The 27724-nt window shown below is 40.2% G+C and overlaps 1 protein-coding gene across 1 annotated transcript; it reads left to right on the forward strand.

Moving 5' to 3' along the window:
- The first annotated feature begins 80 nt into the window (after positions 1 to 80).
- LPL (lipoprotein lipase) lies at positions 81 to 26131 on the forward strand. Its single transcript, XM_086414395.1, has 10 exons — positions 81 to 267; positions 6352 to 6521; positions 13132 to 13311; positions 15179 to 15290; positions 16268 to 16501; positions 17761 to 18003; positions 19248 to 19368; positions 20250 to 20432; positions 21947 to 22051; positions 24586 to 26131. Coding segments are annotated over exons 1-10 (1437 nt in total). The 5' UTR covers positions 81 to 179; the 3' UTR covers positions 24587 to 26131.
- Positions 26132 to 27724: the final 1593 nt, after the last annotated feature.

Raw genomic sequence — 27724 nt, forward strand, 5'->3', positions numbered from 1 at the left:
CCTCCTCCTCCTCCGAGGAAACCTGCCGCTTCTAGCTCCCCACCCTCCCCTTTAAAGGGTGACTTGCTCTGTGCCAGACCGCTGCTCCAGCCTGCGCCGCCTTGGGTTCAGCGGGTCTACTGTTCTGTCCGCGCTCGCGCCTGGTGCCCTGCATCTCCTACAGAGGGACATCCCCCGAGATGGAGAGCAAGGCCCTACTTCTGCTGGCTCTGAGCGTGTGCCTGCAGAGTCTGACCGTCTCCCGCGGAGGGCTGGTCGCCGCAGACAGTAAGTGCGCGCAGACTCCCCACTTGCAGAATAGGCTCAGTGGCCATTTGCACACGTTGTGAGGATGAGAAGGAAAGAAAGTAGGAAGGGGTTGCGATGCGCACCGAGGACTCTCCTAGCCCGAGCGCTTGCCTCAGAAAGGGTCGCGGGGGTGGGATCTAGAAGGAGCACGGAAGAAATTTTTCCTCCGATCTCTCTGGGGCGGCTTCCAGTACCCCTTTCTCTCTTTCCCGCGCAGTCCTCTCTACTCCGGCTGGGGCTGAGTTCCCTGGAGCCTGGGCTCTACAAGGAAAGGAGCCGGGTAGGTCCGGTAGAGTGTGAGGGGCGGGGCCAGGGAGGAGGGAGGAAGGGCTCTGCCAGCGGTGACCTGCTTTAACCTCTCCTCTTGCAGGGGCCCTGGAATGAAATGAAGGGGGCCAAGGTGACCCTGGGTTGGCCTTGGTCGCAGCTCAGCCCCAGCCAGTGAGAGCGCGAGTAGAAAGTGGCCCCTTCTCCTGGAGAAGCCGGCCTGTGGGGGAGCGGAGGGAGGCACTGACCCCAACTCTGGACACCCCTCCTCTCCACGTGGAGGGACGTGGAGGAGAGGACGCGGAGCGCGAAGTCCTGGGCACGCGGGGTCCTGCACGCACTGGGGCGCGGGGAAGCTGTCCAGCTTCCACTCTTGTACCCTCGGATTTACTTAGCCGCCAGCAAACCTGGTGAAGGGTTGACCACCGTTCCCCTCACCCCCACCCCCGCCGTAAAAAACGTGGCAGAGCGACCAGCAATCTGACCGCTGACTTGGAGATTGCCAGGTTTGCGCTTGGCTACCCTTACTGTCCTCGGACTGTTCTCGGAGCTGAGCCCGACTCGGGCGCCCTGCCCCGTGGTGCGGTCCGAGCTCTTGGGGCTTCTTGGGCGCCTCGGGGAGGCCACTGGCGGAATCCCAGTCACCGCTCACCAGGGTTAAGGCGTCCAGGCCAGATGTGAGTTTATTGCAGGGAAGAAGAGCGGCCAGTCTGAGACCTGCCCACGATAGAGGCAGCCTGTGTAACTTGAGCCTTGGTTCAGCTAACACACAGCAGAACTAAAAAGGCAGCTGAAGCAAGTCATAAAAAGAGGCAACGTTTTCTTTTCTCTTTGGTGGAATTGCAGTCAGGGCGTGTCTCCTGGATGTGCTTTCAGGCAGCAGGTCCTGCAGCGGCTCATTTTATAGTGAAGTTTGACTTTGCTGCTAAGTTTGTCTCTGACATTGCTATTTCAGCACAGAGTTGTGAAATAACATTTTTTAATTTATTTAAGTTGGAGTAAAATTGCTTTACCATGTTGTGTTAGTTTCTGCTGTATATGAAATAGCATTTTTGATAGGTTAAAAAAAAGGAAAGCTGATAAAAAAATTATCTTTTCTGTCTGATCAGTTTGAGAACACTGGAGGTTCAATTTGTTGTTGTTCAGTCGCTAAGTCATGTCTGACTCTTTGCAACCCCATGGGCTGCAGCACACCAGGCTTCCCTGTCCTTCACCATCTCCTGGAGTTTGCTTATACTCATGTCCGTGGAGTTGGTGATGCCATCCAACCACTTCATCCTCTGTTGTTCCCTTCTCCTACTGCCTTCAGTCTATCCCAGCATTAGGAGAAAGGAGACTCAGGAGACATGGGTTTGATCCCTGGGTCGGGAAAATTCCCTGGAGGAGGGCATGGCAACCCAGCCTGGTATTCTTGCCGGGAAAATCCCATGGATGGTGGAATCCAGCAGCTAGGGTCCGTGGGGTCCCACAGAGTCCTACAGGACTAGAGCGGCTGACCAGACACACAGGCAAACATCTTACGAGGTAGCATGTGCCCCTAGATAGTGTTTTACACTATCTGAGAAAATGGGTGCAACAAACTCCAAATTCTTGTTTCAGAAAGTACATCACGGGATAATGTTACTTAGACCAAAAACACACACAAATAAGTGTCATTCACAGTTTTAAAGTATTTGTCAGACTCCCTGAGAGATTCAGGACCCTAAATTACTGGGCTAGTCAGTGTCACCTCTCTGGATTTTGCTTCCTCAGCCCTAAAATGAGGAATTTAGACCAGACTCAAAATCCTCTTAGACCTTTTAATTCCTTGAATTCCTTAATTAAGGAATTCCTTGAATTCCTTAATTAAGGAATTCCTTGAATTCCTTAATTACTCTTCGATGCAAATAGACACAAGTGATTAAGGAATTAAATTGGATTTAATCAATTTAATCAATCTATGTCTTTCCTAGCTATAAATGCTTTGTAAGGGAGGAATCATTTGGAAATGGACTTGAAATTAATCCCCCTCACATCCTTCCTTCCCACTCTAAATCTAACCCCCATCCCCTCTTTATATTATGCTTATCACAGCAACTCTCTGCCCTCTTTCTCCTCCAAACTAATTTAGGTAGGAATGTAAGACATTCCGGAGAAGGCAATGGCATCCCACTCCAGTACTCTTGGCTGGAAAATCCATGGACAGAGGAGCCTGGTAGGCTACAGTCCATGGGGTCTCGAAGAGTCAGACACGACTGAGCGACTTCACTTTCACTTTTCACTTTCATGCATTGGAGAAGGAAATGGCAACCCACTCCAGTGTTCTTGCCTGGAGAATCCCAGGGACAGGGAAGCCTGGTGGGCTGCCATCCATTGGGTCGCACAGAGTTGGACATGACTGAAGCGACTTAGCAGCAGCAGCAGCAGTAAGACATTCAGAGTAGAAAGGAACAAGTGTGAGGAGGGAATGGTAAGTACTACCACCTCTGGGCTCTGACTATACTTCTCAATTTCTACTTCAATTTATACTTCAATTTCTAAGAAAAATATGAGGATATGGGCACTGCCCTCAGGCTCTCTTTTTTCTTGCTGCTGCTGCTGCTGCTAAGTTGCTTCAGTCATGTCCGACTCTGTGTGACTCCCTAGACAGCAGCCCACCAGGTTCCCCCATCCCTGGGATTCTCCAGGCAAGAACACTGGAGTGGGTTGCCATTTCCTTCTCCAATGCATGAAAGTGAAAAGTGAAAGTGAAGTTGCTCAGTCGTGTCTGACTCTTTAGTGACCCCATGGACTGCAGCCTACCAGCCTCCTCTGTTCATGGGATTTTCCAGGCAAAAGTACTGGAGTGGGGTGCCATTGCCTTCTCCGTTTTTCTTAGAGCCACCACAATCTCTGCAAGGCCTTCTTTAGGAAATTTGAAGAGCTCAGTAGCTACAAGTCTGTTTGACTGGCCATAGTGAATTTCTAGGCTAATATCTGAGTTAAACATGAGTGATGACAGCAAAATAGCACATAGCACCTTCAAATGAAGCAGAGCTCAGCAAGAGCATGATTGATTAATGTATGGAAAGGTGGGAGTCAGGCACCAGGGAAGATTTGGCAGTAGGAAATGTTCACTTTCTTTCTGACGATGTATTTTTAGCTCAACCCTCCTCTCTTGCTTTATTTCAGGAGAAATTAGGCTGTAGAGTTTATAGCTGCTATTTTTGCAAACGTTTTTTCCTATAAAATTGGAAAGTAAATCTGCTTGTTAGATAAGCAAGTGCCTTGTCTACATTGGAATGTCTGAAAACTCCAATCAATTCAGTCAGATAACAACACTGATTTTTTCCCCAAACCTTTTTTTGGGGGGGTCAGCATTCTATAGAAGCTGAGTCAATAACTATGACCATCAGCCTCAGAGAAGGGATGAATTACTGATGAAGTTCTTTAGGAGTGTATGTTTGTGTGTGTCAGAGAGGAAAAACAAACAGAGAAAGGAAAGAAGTAAAAACTTTAAGAGAATGGCATTATAACTGAGCTCATATACCTCATGTCTTCACATACATGTTAATCTTATTTATCTGATAACTGTGAACTACCTTTAGAGTCACTTTGCTGGGATGCTCAATGCTCCTTCTACAATGTACCTTCTATAAGTATACCTTTAAAGGGTTTTGACTTGACCTAATTTCATCTCTGTGAGTTATTATCTATGTTAAGGTAACTCCTAGCCTTTGTTGACACACTTTGATTTTTTGTTACTTATTTAGGACTTTAGAGATAAAGATTATATAGTCAAGAAATGCATTGACTTGTAACTTACCTGATGCCCCCAAATCTCTCCTTAGTGCTTGATGAGGACACATCTGATGGTGTGATGTTACTAATATGATGAGTCGAATTCAGCCCTTATAAAGGATTAAACGTTAGACAACTGCCTCTGTAACACACACTATTCTAAGGTGGCTTTACTTCTAAGGGGATCTAGTGAAAGGTCCTTCTACTATCATTTCCATGTATAAGAAACAGTAATTTCCTTAGTAGCAGCTGAGTCAAATCAGTTCATCAGCCAGCCAGGAGCAATCCCCAGTGTATATATTACGATGACTAAACACACTGTTGACCCACAGTCAGGGTCCATCCTTCTCCCTAACTCTTCCTGGCCTAAGTCAGTTGTATGAGGGCTGGTAGAAATTGGGAAACCACACTCATCTTTAGAATGCCAAGACATCCTTAAGGGATTACAAACAACCAGGTATGTGGAAATACCTTTGGTATGTGTCAGAACACCAAGGAGAGGGAAAGACTGATTAAACACCAGCAGCATCTATAATTTCATATGCAGAATAGACAAAGAATTGAAAACATCACATAGCATATAGAGGGGTACTGTTTTCTTGTCAAAGCCTTCATTATGTTTTCTGTAACTTAAAAAAAAAAATCCATGAAAAGAGAAACAGAAGTTTTCAAATACAAATTTTCTTACAAATGTATGAATTTTCTTCTAAATTTCTTTACAAGCTATATAGCCCATAGAAATGATGGTTGTGGGAAATTGGAGCTCTGAGTGATCCATATGACAATCTGGTACAAGAGTTAGAGATTTAATAGACTTTTATTTTTCATAGAAATATACAAATCCTGCCTTAATAATTTCAAAGAATATTCTTAGTCATTTCAAAACCACCAGCAACTCTAGGCCTCCATGTTGCATAATTCTAGAAAAAAAGAGACTAAAAGTGACTGTTATCCTCTGGAGTTATGCAGAGCAATAAGCTTAAATATCAGTTTGGCAACCAGGTGGTGGGTGAGATCTGTCTGCCAGACTGTTCAGGTTATTTCTGCTTTAAAAAGCTTGCTGATCGAACATGTTAAAATAAGACTGTTAAGAAGGGAAACATTAATTATTTGATACAGAGTGATGTGGGTGAAACTAACCTAGTTTGAAATTTTCTAAGGCAGTTTCTAACAATAGAAGAACTTCTTGGGCAAAATCAAAAGTAAATTGCAATACAATTTACTTAAAATGTACTTAAAATGTTTACTGTGATATAGTATGTACTTCCTACAAATACCCTGTGAAGATTCATCAACATTTAGAAGTATTGTCCAGAGACTCAAAAATAGGCCAAAGTTTTCTTTCTCTCCTGACTCAGTCGGGGCTTAATAATGAAGAGTGTATTCTTTCCATAACCACCTCTGCTGTAGTATTTTAAGCGTCAGCTTTGTGTGGAAGTCTGTGAAGACATAAGTGAGGAAAGAAACATTGGGGGAAAGAATTAATCATAATTCATACATAGCACAGATATTTCTGAACAAATCACTAAAGCCATTTTGAACTGATGTATCTTGCCATGTGGGGAGGAATAATTCCATACAAAATGTTCCCATGCTTCCAACTTTTCTTCTTGTTAAAATTTTAAAAATAATTCTAGTGAAAAGGAAACAGTCTTCCCTCAAACAAGCTTTGTTGTTGTTCGTTTTTGTTGTTCAGTCACTCTGTCTGACTCTCTGTGACCCCAAGAGCTACAGCATGCCAGGCTTCTCTGTGCTTCACTATCTCTTGGAGTTTGGTCAGACTCATGTCCATTGAGTTGGTGATGCCATTCAACTATCTTATCCTCTGCAAAGTGTCAGATACAACTGAGCACTGGAGCACTGTCCACTTTGAGTACCACTGGAGGATCAGCCATTCTCTTGCAATCCACTTTTTTTTTTTACTTTAGAAACAAAAATAGCATTACTGGTATTTGCTTGTGAATCTAAAACACACTAGTCCAGCAAATAAAACAAACCACCCTCTAATTAACCTCCTATCCAATTTTTCCTTTTCAGGGATTACAGGAGGAAAAGATTTTAGAGACATTGAAAGTAAATTTGCTCTCAGGACTCCTGAAGACACAGCTGAGGACACTTGCCACCTCATTCCTGGAGTGACCGAATCTGTGGCTAACTGTCACTTCAACCACAGCAGCAAAACCTTTGTGGTGATCCATGGCTGGACGGTAAGGAAAGCTCTTTAGGAAGGAGTAGACTGGCATGAACTAAGCCTTCTAACAGGCTTGTTGAGAGCCCAGTGATGGGAACCCAGTGATGCCTTTGCTTTAAACTGGAATAAAAACAGTTCTGGCTCAGGTGGGGATTGAGGAATCTAAAGCCACAAGTTGCCTACTATACAGAGTGAAGTAAGTCAGAAAGATAAAAATGCATATATATGGAATCTAGAACGCTGGTACTGATAAAATTATTTGCAGGGCAACAATGGAGATACAGACATAGAGAACACACTTATGCACCTGGGTGAGAGAGGAAGAAGAGGGTGGGATGTATGGAGAGAGTACATGGAAACATACATCACCGTATGTAAAATAGATAGACAATGGGAATTTGCTGTATGACTCAGGGAACTCACGCTAGGCTCTATAACAACCTAGAGGGGTAGGATAGGGAGGGAGGTGGGATGGAGGTTCCAGAGGGAGGGAGCATAGATATACCTATGGCTGATGCATGTTAATGTTTGGCAGAAATCAACACAATACTGTAAAGCAATTATCTTTCAATTAAAAATAAATTTTTTTAAAGTATATAAGAAAAGCCACGAGTTCATGGGAACTTCCTCTGGACAGTGCTAGCCTTCAGTTTACCATGGTGCCTAGCTGTGACCTCAAACTGGCCATTCCCCTAGCCTTTGCTCAAGTACAGAGCAGAGTGTGGGTTAGAGGAACCAGTGGAGACTTGGCGTGATCCTGATTCATCCGGCGCATCACCCAAGTCCTTTCCTAAGGAAGATGACCTGTGAGAGTGAGGAGAGGGCTGGGGTGGAGGGAAGAGACTGTTAGTGTTCTGCTTTGCCATCCTCTAGCTCTGTGACTGGATCCAGCCACTTCTCACCACTGGGCCTCAGTTTACTATCTGTTAAAAAAAATGAATTTAGACTGGACGTCCCTCCTCTCCCAATATTCTCCAACTGTAAACTTTAGGGAGCTTTTCTAGAGATGAAAGAGGACTAGCCAGGGAACTGTCATGCAAGATGATTAGCAAAGGTGAAAACTGCTTATACTTACTTTTCAAGAATATGAAAAATATAGTTCTCTTTAAATATACCAGCTAGTCCCTTTATATGGTATAGTTCTTACTTAACTAGTTTGTTTCCAATATTTTCAATCCTTAATGAACAGATTTTTATAGCTCATTAAAAAGAACTTAGATAAAATTGATGCTTAAAGAAATATTATCTTTCCATTATGTCCAGAGTTTGTGAATGTGGTAATAGATACTTAACTTCAATGAGATGAATCAGCTAATGGTTGCTATTTGTACTCCTGATTTTTTTTCCTACATAACTTAAGTGCCTTTGTTATTGACAGTGTAGGACAATTGCTATTACTTTTATAAAGATGAAGGAAACAACTAATGGATTTCACAGGGATATTTATCTTAACAAAACACTTCTATTTGCTAGAGTTCAGGTAGTATATTATATATCTTATGATAAAGTTGCATTTTCAAATTTCTGACAGATTTTTTTACATTTTAAGAGGTTTATATTGGAAGATATAATCTTTGGTTATTTTAGACACATTTTGGCTATATTTAGAACTTAGCTTTTAATACTTTTCAAAAAAGTTTAAGCTTAACATTCATATGACAGAAATAAATTAAATATCTCAGGTATCTCAACTTGTCCCTGAGAGAATTTTGTAATTTAGGAATTTTTGAAAAATATTTCCTCCTCACACTAAGATGACGTGACTCACCCAGTATCAGTAGATAGTGGTAATTTCTATCATTAACCCCACTGCTTAATAAGACCACTTACATTCTTCACGTGTGTCCTGACATTTCTGAGTGCCTGGGCTCAGAGGCTGGGCCACTGGCTGTGGGACTGAGTTTCGTTGTGCAGAACTAGGTGTTCTGTGCAACAACTCATCTAGGCATTTCAGTGAACAACCTGGTTTCTTCAGTGGGACCACTGGGTGCAGGTAGCAAGGGAGACTTCAAGTGCAGCTGTGTGCCTGTGCTGCTGCTGCTGCTAAGTCGCTTCAGTCGTGTCCAACTCTGTGCTACCCCATAGACTGCAGCCCACCAGGCTCCCCCGTCCCTGGGATTCTCCAGGCAAGAACACTGGAGTGGGTTGCCATTTCCCTCTCCAATGCATGAAAGTGAAAAGTGAAAGTGAAGTCTCTCAGTCATGTCTGACTCTTTAGCGACCCCATGGACTGCAGCCCACCAGGCTCCTCTTTCCATGGGATTTTCCAGGCAAGAGTACTGGAGTGGGGTGCCATTGCCTTCTCCGTTTGTGCCTGTGAATCAAAGCTATTAAAAATTAGTACTGGTTTAAGGAAACTGAGAAGGAAAAAAGCTAGGAAATATTACCTTTTTGGAACTGAAGAAGGTGAGTCCTTGTCTTCCAGTCCTTTGTTGGGTTGTTGTTACTGTTCAGTCACTCAGTCATGTCTGACTCTTTGTGACCGCATGGATTGTAGCATGACAGGCTTACCTGTCCTTCAATATCTCCCAGAGATTGCTCAAACTCATGTCCATCAAGTCGGTGGTACCATCCAATCATCTCATTCTCTGTCGTCCCCTTCTTTTCCTGCCTTCAATCTTTCACAACATCAGGGTCTTTTCTAATGAGTGGTCTTTGTCTTCACATCAGGTGGCCAAAGTATTGGAGCTTCAGCTTCAGCATCAGTCCTTCCAATGAATATTCAGGACTGATTTCCTTTAGGATTGATTGGTTGGATCTCCTTTCAGTCCAAGGGACTCTCAAGTGTCTTCCCCAACACCACAGTTCAAAAACATCAGTTCTTCAGCACTCAACCTTCTTTATAGCCCAACTCTCACATTCATACATGACTTCTGGAAAAACTGTAGCTTTGACTAGACAGACCTTTGTTGGCCAAGTAATGGCTCTGCTTTTTAATATGCTTCTAGGTTGATCATAGCTTTTCTTCCAAGGAACAAGTGTCTTTTAATTTCATGGCTACAGTCGCCATCTGCGGTGATTTTTGAGCCCAAGAAAATAGTTTGCCATTGTTTCCCCATCTATTTGCCACAAAGTGATCGGACTGGATGCCATAATCTTTGTTTTTTGAATGTTGAGTTTAAGCCAGCTTTTTCACTCTTCTCTTTCACCTTCATCAAGAGGCTCTTTAGTTCCTCTTTGCTTTCTGCCATAAGGGTGGTGTCATCTGCATATCTGAGGTTATTGATATTTTTGTTGGGGGTTGGGGGTTCCTTGGTGGCTCAGAGGTTAAAGCGTCTGCCTGCAATGCGGGAGACCTGGATTCGATCCCTGGGTTGGGAAGATCCCCTGGAGAAGGAAATGGCAACCCACTATAGTATTCTTGCCTGGAGAATCCCATGGACGGAGGAGCCTGGTGGGCTACAGTCCACGGGGTTGCAAAGAGTCGGACACGACTGAGCAATTTCACTTCACATCACTTCACTTCACTTCACTTATAGAAGAGTCTTATGTTAAATTTTAAAAAGAAAGGATAAGATTGTTAGGCAGTTACTAAAATTATCAGTCGCTGAAGTATTAGTCGCTGTAGGGGTAGGTTGAGTTCCTTGCCCTTTGACAGATTGCCCAACTCAGAAGCACTGATAGTACAGAAAAAATTTATAATAGGGGGTGAGAGAAAATAAGATTTTCCTGCCTTATCTGAGGTAAGCTTCTCAGCCATTTAAGGGTATGGTACTAAGTGAGGAGGTTCTGCAGCTTTGTCATGAGAAACCCAAGGGAATGCTTAGCATGCAGGGTGCCCAGGACACTTCCCAGGAGGCAGTGCAGCCACAGATGTCCTGGAGCTTGGCCACCTGCTTGTGTTTAAGTACAGGGTTCTCATTGTGATGTTGGCGCTCCTCACCACCGGCTAAAAGGAGGAGTGATTAGCATTGTGTTCTGGAGAAATGACATCATCCTCTCTGGAAAGGCAGCTGCAAATGGTGGTTACCCTTCAACTTCCAAGAGAGGAGAAAGATGGAGCAGGACCAATTCTTTAGGGTTTTATGCTGGGCGGGCATTGCATCTGCTTCTTCCAAAGACTCAGGCTTTGCACCCTGACTGAAAGCAGCCACACAGAGATGTGTTCATAGAAGATTCCAACATGTTCCTAGTGATCTCACATCACCTTTGTGCTTTTTTGGCTTTGCTTTCTCTTTGTGCTTGAGATAGCTTATCAGTTCAGTTCAGTCACTCAATCATGTCTGATTCTATGATCCCATGGACTGCAGCATGCCACGTTTCCCTGTCCATCACCAACTCCCAGAGCTTGTTCAAACTCATGTCCTTCAAGTCAGTGATGCCATCCAACCATCTCTGTCAGCCCCTACTCCTCCTGACTTCAATCTTTCCTGTCATCCGGGTCTTTTCCAATGAGTCAATTCTTCTCATTGGGTAGCGAAAGTATTGTAGTTTTACCTTCAGCATCAGTCCTTCCAATGAATATTAAGGACTGATTTCCTTTAGGATGGACTGGTTGGATCTCCTTGCAGTCCAAGGGACTCTCAAGAGTCTTCTCCAACACCACAGTTCAAAAGCATCAATTCTTCGGTGCTCATCTTTTTTATAGTCCAACTCTCACATCCATACATGACTACTGGAAAAACCATAGCTTTGACTAGACAGACCTTTGTCATCAAAGTAATGTCTCTGCTTTTTAATATGCTGTCTATGTCGGTCATAGCTTTTCCTCCAAGGAGCAAGTATCTTTTAATTTCATGGCTGCAGTCACCATCTGCAGTGATTTTGGAGCCCAAGAAAATAAAGTCTGTCACTGTTTCCATATAGCTTATAGAGCGGACATTGTATCACTGCAAGTAGATTGGGAACCAAAGTGGTCACAAGAAGACATTTAGGAGTGGAGAGTAACTTCCAGATCATCTGATCCCTTTGTTTCATAGGTGCCCTGGTAAGGTTAAAACAGTGCCTGTGTTCATAGACGTAATTAGGGGAAGAACTTGGATTGGAACCAACATCTCCTGAGTCCCAGGCTTGCTTTTTCCTTCCACAAAGCACAGCAATGTGGTGAAAATTTGTCCACTTTGTTAGTGTCAGGCGTGAATCGAGAGTTCATGTTTTAATGTTTTATCCTACAAAATAGATTAAACGGAATGGAATTATATGGCTGATTAATGTTGATATATTGCAGAAAACAACACAATATTAAGAAGCAATTATCTTCCAATTACAAAATAAATAAATTTTTAAAAAGAAAACAAATACAAATACAAATAATAAAGGAAGCAGATCTGAAAGGACCCACCATCTAAGATCAAAGTTTCAAACAAAGTCCCTTGGTTTGGGAATTCAAGAGTCTTATTTTTTTCTATTGGCGTTTACTCTAAGAAGAATACAGGTTTTACAGATTTCCCCTTAAAAGCAGCCTAAGACATTTATTTCAGAATCTTCTTTGTCTGCTGAGTCACAACCTTTACTAGGGCTACGGTATGATCAGCTCTCAGGTTGTATTAGGGGTGGGTAGATTTAAAACAGGTTGTTGCTATGTATAGGCTCCCGGCGGGATGGCATGGAATTTTGTCATCTATGTTTTTTTTAATGTGTTCGATTATTTAAAAATAAGCATATTTGCCAAGATGTTCAGGGTCTCCTCTTTGATGGCATAAATCTTTTCACTTTGAATTTGGGGGCCTTTATCAACAAGAAGTAAAGAATTACAGATGGCAGTTTGCTTATCTCCAAAACAAGACCAATCTCATAATTTTGGAAATTTGATAATTAAACCTCATTAATTTGCACTCTGATAATCAAGAATTTGAAAGGATGGTGAACAAGTCTGAGCTGAAACTAATAATTTTCTAATGTATTAAGAGATTGCTAAATAAAATTATCTTCTGTTAGAATAGTATGTTTAAAACTATTTTTCTTCACTATCACATCAAATTTTGTATGTAAATAACCCTTTATAAGAATAAAGGTATGGAATCTAGAAAGACAGCAATGATGACAATCCTACTTGCAGGGCAGCAAAGGCAACACAGACAGCAAGAAGAAACTTTTGGACACAGTGGGGAAATGAGAGGGTGGGATGATTTGAGAGAAAAGCATTTAAACATATACATTACCATATGTAGAACAGATAGCCAGTGAGAGTTTGATGTATGACACGAGGAACCCAAAGCCAGTGCTCTGTGACCACCTAGAGCAGTGTGATGGGGAGAGAGGTGGGAGGGTTCAAAGCAGGGGGACCTATATTTACCTATGACTGATTCATGTTGGTGTATGGTAGAAGCCAACATAATATTGTAAAGTAGTTATCCTCTAATTAAAAATTTAAAAAAGAAAATGAAAAAAAAGAATAAAAGGTACTCACATTCCCCAAAATATTTCTGTTGGGAAATATTTATTAACCCATTTGAAAGTATTTAAACTAAATTTCTTTTAAAATAGTCCATCATTCTACTGTAAATTTTAACTTATTCAGGTTGATCTTTCCTTTCAATACTATAAATTATTGAAGTTTTACTGATGAGCCATGGGCTTCCTATGGATTTTCCCCCCCCATTTAATGTATGGGGTTGACATATGTATCTATTAATACAACAAGTTTTAGGTGGGCATTTTAAGGATGCTTGTATCATCCTCTTCAGGTGACAGGAATGTATGAGAGTTGGGTGCCAAAACTCGTGGCTGCCTTGTACAAGAGGGAACCGGACTCCAACGTCATCGTGGTGGACTGGCTGTCACGGGCCCAGCAGCATTATCCAGTGTCTGCAGGGTACACCAAGCTGGTGGGACAGGATGTGGCCAAGTTTATGAACTGGATGGCGGTAAGACTGGGGGAAGGAGCCTTGTATATCCAAAACAGACCAGTTGGCTAGAGCTGAACTAACGACCGGTTTTTGTTCCTTTGTGGTAAAAAAGAGAAAGTGTCAGTCACTCAGTCGTGTCTGACTCTTTGTGATCCTATGGACTGCAGCCTGCCAGGCTCCTCTGTCCATGGGATTCTCCAGGCAAGAATACTGGAGTGGGTTGCCATGCCTTCCTCCAGGGGATCTTCCCGACTCAGGCATCGAATCTGGGTATCCCACATTGTAGGCAGATTCTTTACCATCTGGGCCACCAGGGAAGCCCTTTATTCTTATACATTTAGACATAGATATTTTTTGGGTCAACTCATATCTTCAGAATAAGCATAGTCATTATTTTTTTCAGCTAAAAGTAGCATTATGATAAAAATGATAAAGCTATAAAACCCATAAAGCATAGTTCTGCCCTGCACTGTCCTTTGATATTTTCATGGTGAATAGATTTGCTGAGACCAAGAACTAAGTGGGCAGAACAGACAAAAGCTTGTTATTTCAGGGCAGAGGAAAGATGTCATGTTCAGCCAAATCCTTCCCTACCAGTTGGCTGGCACATGGAAATTTTATCCAGGCTTTGACCTGTTAGAATATCAATCTTTGATGAAAATTTTAATATTACTTATTTCTTAGTGTGGATTAAAGATCTGGATTTTTGTTGAGAGTTGGAGGAGTGAAGGAGATGAGCTAGGGGAAAAAAATGGCAGGAAAAGTGTGTAGGATATGAAGTAGCTGAGGATCAGGAGCTTTATTCACTCTGACTCTCTGAGGTCATCCTTTGAAAATTACCTTTGGAAAGTATCTTGGGGTTGAAATGAAGATAATACTCTCACAGGCCATTATTTAAGCCAGGTACTTAAAAATAAGCTCTGTTTATTGAATCGATCATTAAAAGATAAAAGTTCTTTTCTTGACTCTTTTGCTAACCAGGAGAGTGAACTTGGGCAAATCAGATCACATTCCTGGAACTCAGACTTCTCATCTGTTGAATGAGGAGGCTGGCCCATATGTGTCCCATCCTTTGTAATAGTTTCTGATTTTAAGTCATTGCTTGAGTAACCTTAAATAATAAAGTAACACAGGGTATGTGAGTAGAAAGTGATGAGTTAAATATATATCTGTATGTGTATGTCTATATATATATAAAAATACCTATATATAAATATGGTGCTCAGTTGCTTAGTCATGTCCAACTCTTTGTAACCCCATGGACTGTAGCCTGCCAGGCTTCTCTGCCCAGGGAATGTTCTGGGCAAGAGTACTGGAGTGGGTTGCCATTTCCTTCTCCAGAGGATCTTCCCCACCCAGGGATCGAACCCAGGTCTCCCACATTGCAGGCAGACACTTTACCATCTGAGCCACCAGGGAATCTCATATATATATATAAATACCATATATAAATATGGTGCTCAGTCGCTTAATCATGTCCAACTCTTTGTAACCCCATGGACTGTAGCCTGCCAGGCTCCTCGGCCCATGGAATGTTCTGGGCAAGAATACTGGAGTGGGTTGCCATTTCTTACTCCAATATATAAATATACACTTATACATATATTTTCAGATGTATGGAAATTCATGTTTCCATACATTTCTATTTCAGACATTTGGAAAACTCTAATTTAAATATTAGTAAGGAAAGAGAAAATCTCAACAATATAGTCTATGTTCCTCTTACCTATAACAAGAAATTAAAATAAATAGAGTTAGGTTTCAGTATTGCCCCTATTTTGAAAATGATATTTATTTATTTGAAACACTATTCAACTTTTATTTCTTTTAGCATTGATATTTTGCAAAGAACTATAAAACTCCTTTTTCTGTTCGTCTTCCAAAGGATGAATTTAACTATCCCCTGGGCAATGTGCATCTCTTGGGATACAGCCTTGGGGCCCATGCTGCTGGTATTGCAGGAAGTCTGACCAATAAGAAGGTCAACAGGATAACCGGTAAGAAAGCAGTGCCATTTTCTTTTAAAATAAAAGAACTGCATTGCCTGTTGCTCTGAAAGAGAATCACGATGCTTGTCAAACAAGCATATGTGTGTTACCCTCCTGGGTATGCCTGGCCATTTCATTATCACATGGGAAGGCTCTTTTTCTGGAATAAAATAAAATTCAGACCCTTGCTCTCATGGGCTCACCATCTACTGGCAGAAGAAGAGAAACGATGCAGAGTTAAACACAGAACGCCCAGTGGCATCTCAGAAACAAACCTTTGCTCTGTGCTTTGATAGTGTATGCACACATATCTGTCACCTCTCACATCAATACTGGAGAGAAAGAAAAAGGACCCGCACCAGAGGCCATTTGGAAAAAGGAGACCTGTCATCCAGGCCAATGGCAATAGATAGTTTGGCCTGTGTAGAGAGGAAGAAAGAGCCCAGCACTATTTACAAGCCTTCTAACCAGGCACAGAAATAATTTACAAAAGGGAATCAAGTCATCCTGTGTGAAAATTGTTATTTAATGATTAGTTTGAAAAATTCAAATTTTATTTGAAGAAGAGATAAGCCTTCTCTTATGAATCTCAGTAATTTAAAACTCAGTCAATACAGAATTGGAGCTGATAACAATCTGTAACTGCCAGTTACATTCAAATGATGAGCAATGGAATGCTAAGATGATACTGATGGAGACTAAAACTAATGGGAATTTAAAAATCTCTGAGTGACTTCCCTGGTGGTCTAGTGGTTAAGAATTCACCTCACATGAAGGGAACACAGGTTCCATCTCTCCTTGGGGAGCTAAGATCCCACGTGTGGTGGAGCAACTAAGCCCACATACGTCAACTAGAGAATTCATGCAGCCCAAAGGAAAGTTCCCATGTGATAAAAAGAAAAATCCCACATGCACAACTAAGACCTCATGCAGCCAAATATATAAATAAATAAAAATCTTTGAGGACTTTTTGTTTTCCCTCTAAGGCTTAGATCCAGCTGGACCTAACTTCGAGTATGCAGAAGCTCCAAGTCGCCTTTCTCCTGATGATGCGGATTTTGTAGACGTTTTACACACATTCACCAGGGGGTCACCAGGTCGAAGTATCGGAATCCAGAAACCAGTAGGGCATGTGGACATTTACCCTAACGGAGGCACTTTCCAACCAGGATGTAACATTGGGGAAGCTCTCCGTGTGATTGCAGAGAGAGGCCTTGGAGGTAAATATAATTCAGAAGTTAACTAAATGTAGTTGTTGTCTTAACTCTTACTGACCAAGTGCCCTACCATTCTCCTCAAGTACATAGTTTGAATATACATCTAGCCAAGATGTGTTTTTGAAGAAGTCTGTCACATTTTAGCATGCTCACCTTGGAGCCTCAATACTTCCTGGGGTCAGATAGACATTTCATCTTGTATTATATTGTAAGCTGCACTGAGTACTGCACTTGCAGTAATAAAAGGGAAAAACAAACAAACAGTGAGATGGCAAGAAAACTGCCTTGCCTTTGAAAAAGTATTGTCTTGCTACACATTAAACTTTGAATACAGTGCAAAACCAGTAGAGTTATTTTTAATTCTACTAAAAGTAAAGGACATGTCAATTAGTCCAAATTTCTTTTGCCAGCCTTTTAAAGAGATGTACAAATCACCATTCCCGAACAATAAATATTCCAACTTTTTAAGAAGAAAATACAGTTTAATATTAGTTTTTAATGTTGAATAATCATGTTAGTGTGTGTTAATTTTATGATTTGTTTTAACAGACCTTTGCATACCTTGTGGACAATGGGACCTACCTATAACCAATATACTCTGGTGTTTTGGGCCTATGTTATAGAATTTATAGCATAATGTTACTAATTTTAATCTGTAAAAAAGCTTATGATAAAAAGCTGTACTTTTATGACATTGCTGATTATTTCTATAATTCTATAATTCTATAATTATAGAAATTATAGAAATAATACATTTTATAATTATAGAAATTATAGAAATAATTATTAAGTCTATTATTTCTATAATTTAATGTAAAAATCATGAACAGTGACACACTCCTCAATTATTCATAGTATCTATGATAAAATGCTGTTAATATGGCAATTATACCTATGATGTGGTTTCTAGGGGTATACTTCCAGAAGCATCTAGAGGTATTATATACTTTCAATATAAGCAAAAGGTGTGATGAACTGGGGGAAATCAACTTCTATCTTGGATGTCCTTATTACAGCTTCATAAACATACTCACAAATATAAGACAGCAGAAGCATCTAAAGTTCCTGATAAAATTGGCAGCTTTAACACTCTTGGGGTAGGGAAGAAGCTGTTATCAAGAGTGCCTCCTTAAATAGGACCTACAATCAAGGAGATCATTTTGTTCTAACACCACATCTCAGCTATATTAGACATGCAAGATGAAACACTCATTGTGAACTGTCACAGAGTTGAAATGTTCCTTGTGTCTCTTTTTCCCCAGATGTGGATCAGCTAGTGAAGTGCTCCCATGAGCGTTCCGTTCATCTCTTCATTGACTCTCTGTTGAATGAAGAAAATCCAAGTAAGGCCTACCGGTGCAATTCCAAAGAAGCCTTTGAGAAAGGTCTCTGCCTGAGCTGCAGAAAGAACCGTTGCAACAACATGGGCTACGAGATCAACAAGGTCAGAGCCAAAAGAAGCAGCAAGATGTACCTGAAGACTCGTTCTCAGATGCCTTACAAAGGTAGGCTGGAGACTGTTGTAAATAGGAAAATGGATTTGATCCTATTTTTTTTTATTATCATGCTTGTTGCATCACATGTACTGATTTTGTCCATTGCAATAGAGATGATAAAACAATGTTGCTAAGTTCTGAGCCCTCATTTGTGTTTCTGTTGGTAGAGAGGAAGTTGCACTAATCCATGTTGCTGGAGTTCCTAATTCCCACTGCTAGTAAGGCCCAGGGCACAACAGCACCACCCTGTGCATCAGTTCTGCCTGCCACCATCCTCTGTGCTTGTGCCCATTAGCATGGGTCACCACATTAGTACCAGGCTCTGAGTTCATTTGAAACCATTCATACACAGTCATCAAACTATGGCCCTTGAACCAATTCCAGCCCATCATCTGCTTCTTTAAAAAAAACTTTTGTTAGAATGTAACCACATTAATTTATTTCTGTATTGACTAAGGCTGCTTTCATGCCTCCATGGCAGAGTTGAGTGGTTGAGACAGAGACTATGTGGCCCGCAAAACCTAAACTCTTTACTCTCATCCTTTGCAGAAAAAGGATGCCAACTCCTAAAATCTGCTTTGGGGCTTCCCAGGTGGCTCAGCGGTAAAGAATCTGACTACAATACAGGAGACACAGGTTCAATCCCTGGGTTGGGAAGATCTCCTGCAGAAGGAAATAGCAACTCACTCCAGTATACTTGCCTGGAGAATCCCATGGACAGAGGAGCCTGGTGGGCTGCAGTCCATGGGGTCAAAAAAGAGTTGGACACAACTGAACTACTAAACAACAAAGTCTGCTTTAAGTGAAGGCAGGAACCACCTGTATTTGAAAATAGAACTAGTCTTGAGAAGGAGGAATATACCAAACCTTCTAAGATACTCCCATTTTGTTACGAATCTGAGTCTCCTGCATTGCAGGCAGATTCTTTACCATCTGAGTTGCTTAGGAAGCCCAGTACCCGATCAAAGATGATTACTTTCTGGATCTGCTTACCAAGTCAGATATACCTGGATTCTTCCTATCCACTAGAACCACACTCTTCTGCAAGGAAGTAGAATTCAAAGCCTGAATATTCTAGTAGTAAGCACTGTACAGATATGAAGCAATCTTTCTGAGTCACATTTATAGTCATGTATGAATGCTTCCTGTTGATCACTAGTAAGATGCAGTCTGCTGTTGAGAGTGCCTGCTTGTTTGTGCTGCAGTGTTTCCATAAAGACTGATAAGAGCTTGTTCTGATTTTCTCTCTACAGTCTTCCATTACCAAGTAAAGATACATTTTTCTGGAACTGAGAGTAATACATACACCAACCAGGCCTTCGAGATCTCTCTGTATGGCACTGTGGCTGAGAGCGAGAACATCCCTTTTACCCTGTGAGTAGCCACAGAATTTTACCTTCAGCATGGGGGCTTATCATGGCACTGTTACCTGCCCTGACCGTCAGTCTGAGGAACAGAAAGGGCATAGGATAACAGGCCCCAACCTTTTTGTCACCAGGGACCTATTTTGTGGAAGACAATTTTTCCACGGACTGGGAGATGGGGGATGGTTTCAGGATGATTCAAGCGCATTACATGAATTGTGCGCTTGATTATTATTATTACATCAGCTCCACCTGATATTATCAGGCATTAGATCCCAGACCCCTGGCATAGGACTCCTAAAAACAGGTGTACTCAATAGGAAATTTTTTTAAAACCTTTAAATTTTTTAAAAGGCAAAAGATGTTCATTACAGTGGTACCCATAATAGCATAAATTAGAAGCAAAGTAAGTGTCCAAAACTGAGGCAATGGTTAAGTGAATTGTGGTTCAACAAATCAATAAAATCAACCTAGCCTCTAAAAAGTGTAGTTATAGAAAACTAGGTAAAGCATGTTAAAAAGTGGAAGGTAAAACATGAAGTGAATAAAGAAAAAATAGAGAATTGCATGTACACTATGATTGTGACAAAGGAAGGAAATATATGAAAATGAAAATAATATCTCTAAATGATGGACTTATGAATTTTTCTCTTAGGAATTCTATTACATAATTCATATTGTTAGGATAAAATTTGGAATACTTTAAAAGGGTGTAGCCATCTTTCAAAATATGCTAAGTGCCATGGACATTCATCTTGTGTATTTTGTTGGACATTTTTTGCATTTTTAAAATATTCCCCAAACAATAAAGCTATTTACCTTTTAGGAAGAAGAAAAAGGGAAAGAATTCTGATTTTCAGAACTAACCAAATATGTTGATCTTTTATTCAGGCCTGAAGTTTCCACAAATAAGACATACTCCTTTCTACTTTACACGGAGGTGGATATTGGAGAATTGCTAATGTTGAAACTCAAATGGATTAGCGATTCCTACTTCAGCTGGTCCAACTGGTGGAGCAGCCCCGGCTTTGATATTGGGAAGATCAGAGTAAAGGCAGGAGAGACTCAAAAAAAGTAATTAATTTTTCTCCATTCACTTCCGATTCACTCAAATGTCTTTACCTAGAAATAGTATTTCTGGAGCCTCCAACATTCAGGTGAAACTTTAGTAGGCTTTGTTTTTAAAACTATATACCTATACCCACGGATTGAACCCAGCTCTCCTGCATTGTAGGCAGATTCTTTACCTTCTGAGCCACCAAGGAAGCCCCATTCAGTATAAAAGTTTTAAATCCTCTGAGGCTCTCTTTGCAATTCATTTAAAACTATATACCTATAAAATTATTATTATTATTTTTAAGAGTATTATTTTATTATTATACTAGAGAAGTAATGGTATTTCTGCATTTCATGGAAAGAAAACATAAACTGATTTGCCACAATCATTGAGTAAAGCTGAGATTAGAAGTCAAAAATTTCGACTTCTCATTTAACATTGATTCCTGCAAGCACAAAACAGTTATGCAGAGAACCTTAGTGATGCCACTGGGACATTCAGAGATTAAAACCAACCTCTTAGGACTTCCCTGGCAGTTCAGTTGTTAAGATTGGAAGTTTCCACTGCAGCGGGTATGGGTTTAGTCCCTGGTTGGGGAGCTAACCCACATGCCAAGAGAAATAGCCAAATATTTTTTTTTAATAAAATAAAAACCAACCTCTTCAAGAAGGATGAGATTCCAAGATAATCTCATCCTCTCTCCCCACCCAAATCCACATAGATCTATAAAATGAATTGCATGGAGAGCCTCAGAGGATTTAAAACTTTTACACTGAATGGGGCCTCCTTGGTGGCTCAGAAGGTAAAGAATCGGCCTACAGTGCAGGAGACCTGGGTTCAATCCATGGGTTGGGAAATCCCCTGGAGAAAGAAATGGCTTACCCACTCTAGTATTCTTGCCTGGCGAATTCCATGGACAGAGGAGCCTGGCAGGCTGCAGTCCATGGGAATGCAGAGTTGGCCACGACTAAGCAACTACACTTTCACTGTCTTTCATACTGAATGTACAGGAATTTTGTAAACTTCAGTATACCATTACTGTAAATAAAAATGACTCTTTAAGTTAGGATCAATAATATATTTCTCTTTTGTCATTTTCTTTTATAACCAAAGTTGGGGAGGGAAAGAAGTTGTGAATGGAGAAGCCATACAGAGTAATGTTTCTCTAGCAGGGCCAGTTGAAGGCTGATTTCTGAATTCCTTAATGCAAACACTAAGAAGTGGTAAAGTTGATCTTGTATCATCTTTTTCTAAGAGCCTGGTGATTTTAAACCTGCTCCAGGCTATCTGTATGCCAGTCTATATTAATGAACGAGCTTTATTGCCAAACAGTGCATTAAGCCTGCAAATAACCATCTGATTCAGATGTGTTGCTGACTGGAATGGCCTGAGTATAAATAGTTAATTATTGGAAATATCAAAACAGTCAGAAGAATCATGTGAGTTTCAGAAAACCCTGACAGAAGCATTTATTTTTGAAGTCATTTTTATTGTTCCAATATGCTGTGTTGACATACAATTTCTTCCACAGGGTGATCTTCTGTTCCCGGGAGAAAATGTCTTATCTGCAGAAAGGAAAGTCACCTGTGATATTTGTGAAATGCCATGACAAGTCTCTGAATAGAAAGTCTGGCTGGTGAGCATCATGGGCTCAGGCTTTCTGGGTATCTTGAACTTGCTCTCCAAGGGATGCTGCTTCATGCTTTGCCCTTCACCCTGAACTAGAGTCTTGGATTGAGTCTTGTGATGAGAACCTTCAGGTGGTCTTTCTTAAAGTCTTCTGTATACACATTAGGGGGTTTCCCGATGGCTCAGTAGTAAAGAATTCGCTTGCCAATGCAGGAGATGCGAGTTCAATTCCTGGGTCGGGAAGATGCCCTAGAGTAGGAAATGTCAACCCACTCCAGTATTCTTGCCTGGGAAATCCCATGGACAGAGGAGCCTGGACGGCTACAGCCCATGGAGTCACAAAGAGTTGGACACAACTGAGCGACTGAGCATACACACACACACTCACACACACCCACGCACATTAGACCTGTCCATTTGCTTTTAGCAGTACTTCCTCTATTTTCTTTTTCCTGTTCTTTATGCCAGCTCTGGTGCACTTCATAGGTTTTATTTTACTTCTTGAATTACCACAAAATCTTCACTTCTGTTTTTTCCTGTACTGCAACCCTGCTCCCTTTACAGACCTGTGTGCAGAGCATATATCACAAGTTTGTAGCCATCACTGTGGCTATGGGCACAGCTCCTCCTGGGAGGTACCCAGGGGAGTGAAACATCAGCCAAAACCAGAGTCCTCCTTGACTCTAAGTGCCAGCAGATTCCAGGACAGGGAGCCAAAGGGGCAGCCACCAAGCCTCCGTCTCAAAACCCCCAAAGATGGAAAGCTTGTGGACTTAAAAGTTTAGAAGATGGTTCTCTTTTCTACCTCAAAACAACTGCCTGGATCTTTTCTACCTGACCTTTTAATCCACATGGCAGCTGTCAGCTGATTTTTCCAGAGCGTCAGTACTAAGTAGAGACTGAACATGTGACTGCCTCTCTCTCCACCACGTTCCCTCCTGGAATTCCCAAAGTATGCCACTTCCATTCCTCCACTCATCCCCTTGCCAGGTGCAAGTGCTGAAGGGTTGTAAGTATAAAGGGGGAAAGCTTAGATCATATCATACCAGCCAGTGACACGAGAAAACAATGGGAAAAGTTGGTCACAACATCATACGGAAATAGAAAAGCTAATTGCTTTTGGTTTGTCTTCCGCAGTTGCATTTACAGACAAAAGTACAGAAGAATTCTCTAATCAGAAAAAGCATATTAAAGGTTCTATGTGACATATCTCTTTTATTTTTAATTTCTATTTTATAATACAGTTTATCAATGGATAAGTGTGGATTTCAGACTTTCTCTATACATGTATAATATTTACCTTTTAGTTTTTTTACATTATGGCGTTATGACATATATACTTTGGACAAGATGAAGCCATCTGGATTAAAAACATTAATGTAAAAGCACTCAAGATAAACTTGAAATGGAGAATAGTTACTGGTATTGAGCCAGGGAGAATAATTGAATTTTTATCTAAGTGTATACTTCTACTAAGAGCTTCATTGCTTTGTTTTTCTTCATCACAAATCTGAGGTTCTTCATATTTGTTTTAACTCTTCAAAAGGAACTCCTATATGAAGTTTTATATATGAATTTAAGTTATGTACTGCTGATACTGCTACTGCTGCTAAGTCACTTCAGTCGTGTCCGACTCTGTGTGACCCCATAGACGGCAGCCCACCAGGCTCCACCATTCCTGGGATTCTCCAGGCAAGAACACTGGAGTGGGTTGCCATTTCCTCCTCCAATGCATGAAAGTGAAAAGTGAAAGTGAAGTCGCTCAGTCGTGTCCGACTCTTAGCAACCCTTGGACTGCAGCCTACCAGGCTCCTCGGTCCATGGGATTTTCCAGGCAAGAGTACTGGAGTGGGGTGCCATTGTAGACAAACATTCTTATGTATATATTATCCCAAGGTCATCCATGACTTTAATCTGTAATGTGAATTAAAAAAAAAAAATCTTGAAAAATTAGGAACCAACTCATCTGTTTATCAAGTATTTCTTGTCACATTTGTGTAAGTTATAAGACTTTATCTAAGATAGTCTAGTGATATGTTCTTCATCTGATGATAAGATTACTGAAACAACAGATATTTAGGGAGTTTTTTTTTTTTTTTTACTCCTGAACTTTATCTAGGAGGTAATTATGACTCAGACTAATAAGCTTCTGCTGTTTCTCACCTCTGTGACTAAGTCAATGAACTAAAAGCTTCTCTCTCATCTTCTGGTAAAACTCTTTAGAAGACTCATACCACAAGAAAAGGAAAAAAAAAATAGGTATTTTATTTAACAAGTTTTAGAGGTAAGAAATCTTGCTAAATTTTGAAATCATTCAATTCAGTCTTCTGAAAAGGAAACTCCTTATCAAGACATGGCTAAGTAAATACTAGACTGTCTGACTCCTATGAGCCTGCCACTTCCTCTGATTACATTTATTCTCACAACCTTTGTTCTGAACTTCTGGTTGACTACTTTTTCATCTTGAAGGTGGTGAGGGACGGAAGAGGGTTATAAAACACTAAGATAATAAATTGCTATTCTTCCTCTGTTTTCTCTCAGAAACTTGGCAAAGCTACAGAAGAAAGAACAGCATATGAATTCTATGAAGAATGAAGTAACTTTTACAAAAGACGCCAGTGCTTTAGATGGTGAAATGTGGATTTTCCTGAGTATTAACCCCAGCTCTAGCCTTATTAGTTATTTTAGGAGACAGTCTCAAATACTAAAACTAATTCAATTTGAGGTGTATAGTGGCCAAATAGCACATCTTCCAACATTAAAAAAATAACAGATATGAAAAGCACTGCATTCTGTCCTTTGAAAAAATATGAGTTATTTAAAATGATAAAATAATCAGATCTCTTCATGTAGTAAGTTTAGCCATAGCCTAAAATTGATTAAAATCTCATTTTTAATTGGGATTCTGCGTTTTCTAGACTGATAACCTTCTCAAAGTTTTCTCCGAGTCTAAATATAGGAAGTAAGTTTTTTTGCAGCGTGAGTAGGACCCGTTTACTTATCAATCAAAATCCCTACTTTCTTGGAATTACTCTCCTCTTGCCATTGGAATGCAGTCCAAGAATGAACCAGGAACTAGTGACTTGGAGATAGAAATGAAGAATAGAGTTGATAAAGCACTGAACCTTTAAACCCCCTCTACGGTTGGTTGCATCATAACTAAGTTACAAATTAAAGGAGATATATAAAGTTGAGATCAATTAAATCTTAATAAACTTAACAGTTTATGGTTTAGTATTTCCCCTTCCTTTTCCTGCTTTGTCTCAAGATTATATTTTAATAGTTTTTCCCTAGATAGGCTTTTCAACTGAGACTGTTATCATCAGCTGATACAGAATTTTAACTACAGAGGGAAAAAAATGATACTGTAATTTTATTATCAGACTTTCAAAATTATATTCATTGAAGTCCTTTAATGTATGATAGTTACTGTTCAATTTTAGGCTAATTTCAGCCATGCTTCAGTCAGACTTTGAGCATGTCTCTTTCTTCCCTAACTTTGATAAGAAAACACGTATTCAAGATGAAACTTTGCATCATGCAAAGTCCTACAAATTTTAGACAAAGATTGTTTTTACTAAGTAAAGAAACAGAAAAGTTACAGTCAGTCATATAGTCACTGGCAGTGCTTAAAACCATTGTGGACAATGAAAAGGATCAATTGCTATATCCACGTGAATTGTCATGAAAGTTGTTTTTAACAACTAGTCAAGAGTGAGTGAACATTTATTTATAAACTAGATCTCATATTTTCAGAATGCTTTTCTATATATTATTATCAAATGATAGAGAAGTCAAATATTTCAGAGGCTATTACTGAAAATCCAAACTGTGAATGTGTGTGGGTGTCTGAACACATATTCACTTATGAAGCCCCACATACACGATTATTGCTTAGCATGGCTCGGAAGGTAAATGATTAAGAGGTACATTAGAACACACTGAGTAGAAAATGTTCCAGTGGTGCCGGAACACTCCTTCATCTGAGAGATACGGTTGTGCCTGTACAAAGTAGAGTGAATGCTGTGATTGACATCAGCCAGTTTGGAATGAATTCTCTCTAAAAATAAAATGTTGTGTGACTTGTTGTTGGCATCCCCCTTCATTGTTATAATTCATTAATTCTCGAGATTTGGGTTTTGAGCAAGGGTACATCAACTTAAGAAAGTATAAATTCAGTCAGTGTATGGCCCTGGGAACTCTGACTTCTACAGACTTCACTATATATATATCAGCAATGCTTTGACTTTCAATGTTATTTATTAGCTGTAAATATATGTGTGTATGTGTAAAGGGAGATTGTACATACTGGAAAGGTCATTGTGGCTATCTGCATTTATAGATGTTTGGTGCTAATTTTGTACGTGTTTTTATCAGTGACAGTTTCACTGAGCCAACTTACTCTGATGAAACAATACAATAAAATGGGCTTTAAAAAAACACAAAACTTACTTGTGTGAAGAAATGGAATCTACTTTTAATAAAATTGACAACATTTTATTACAATGCTAAGTCATTATTTTGTATCATTTAAACCCGCCTTAAAAGAAATTTATTCTTAGGGCCAGATTAATTCAGCAAATTTTTACTGAATAATCCCTATGCTCAGTAAAAAGTACAGCTTCTAAAATTATAGTGCGCAGTATATTTTAATTTTTATATTTACATTTGTACAAAGTCTTAGAGATCATTTAAACTATAGCGAAAAATGATACCGAATTTTTCCTAAATAAAACACACAGAACTTTTCTTGCCTGCCAGATACTTCTTCACAAGTAACATGTTAGATTAATACTAAATATCTTTCACCATTTCCTGGAATAATGTCTCTGTTTCTGAGATCTGATCATTAGCTATAAAGCAGATGGCATTTGTACAATAAAATGAACCCTTTGGAGGTGCATTTTTAGACCTTTTCATTGAATTGTTTTGATAATGGAAAAGAACAACATACAGCCCACCCATGTAACTAAGTAGGGATTGCTTCTTAGTACAGTCAGTACTTAGTATTTTTGAACCAATTGTTGGAGAATGGGTTGCTGTTCTAAGACTCAGAATAGTTTACTATTGATTTGACTTCCTGGCCCACACTTTCTTCATTTAAAGTGTTACGAATTATATGTTTTGTTTTTCTAGTTACCTTAAACTAAAATAAGTATTGTTTTATAAAATCTGTAATGACCTCTTAAGAAATTTACACAGTTACTAATATTTAGACACAGCCTCTATCTTGTTCATTAAGGAAAGTCTTTTGGAAAGCAGAATTATTATACTGAATCTGAATGACATGCATGCTTATCAGCTACTTCTGGACAACCTAAGCTTCTAATCTACCCTATTAGCGTTCCAGCTGTGCCCACTGAGTTTTATAAATGCAAGATCTATGCCTGATTGTTCTCATTTCCACTCTATAAGTGTCAAATGATTAATAATTTGAATGCAATCAATAATATTGTAGTAACTTCGTATGAGAATGGATGATTACTAGACTTATAATGGTGATCATTTCATAATGAACTCTGGAGTTCAGCTGAGGATCCCCCTTGAGCCTTTGAGTACTGATCACTGGGTGTCTGTGTGTGTGAGAGGGATGGGGAGGGGGATGGTGAACTACCAAAGGTTCAGGAAAGAACTCACCAAAAGGAACAAAGGAAATAGTACCTGTACAGCTCACACAGAA

The sequence above is a fragment of the Bos grunniens genome, chromosome 8, assembly GCF_055505025.1.
Source record: "Bos grunniens cultivar Pamir isolate PY7600 chromosome 8, Bosgru_T2T1.0, whole genome shotgun sequence".
NCBI lineage: Eukaryota > Metazoa > Chordata > Mammalia > Artiodactyla > Bovidae > Bos > Bos grunniens.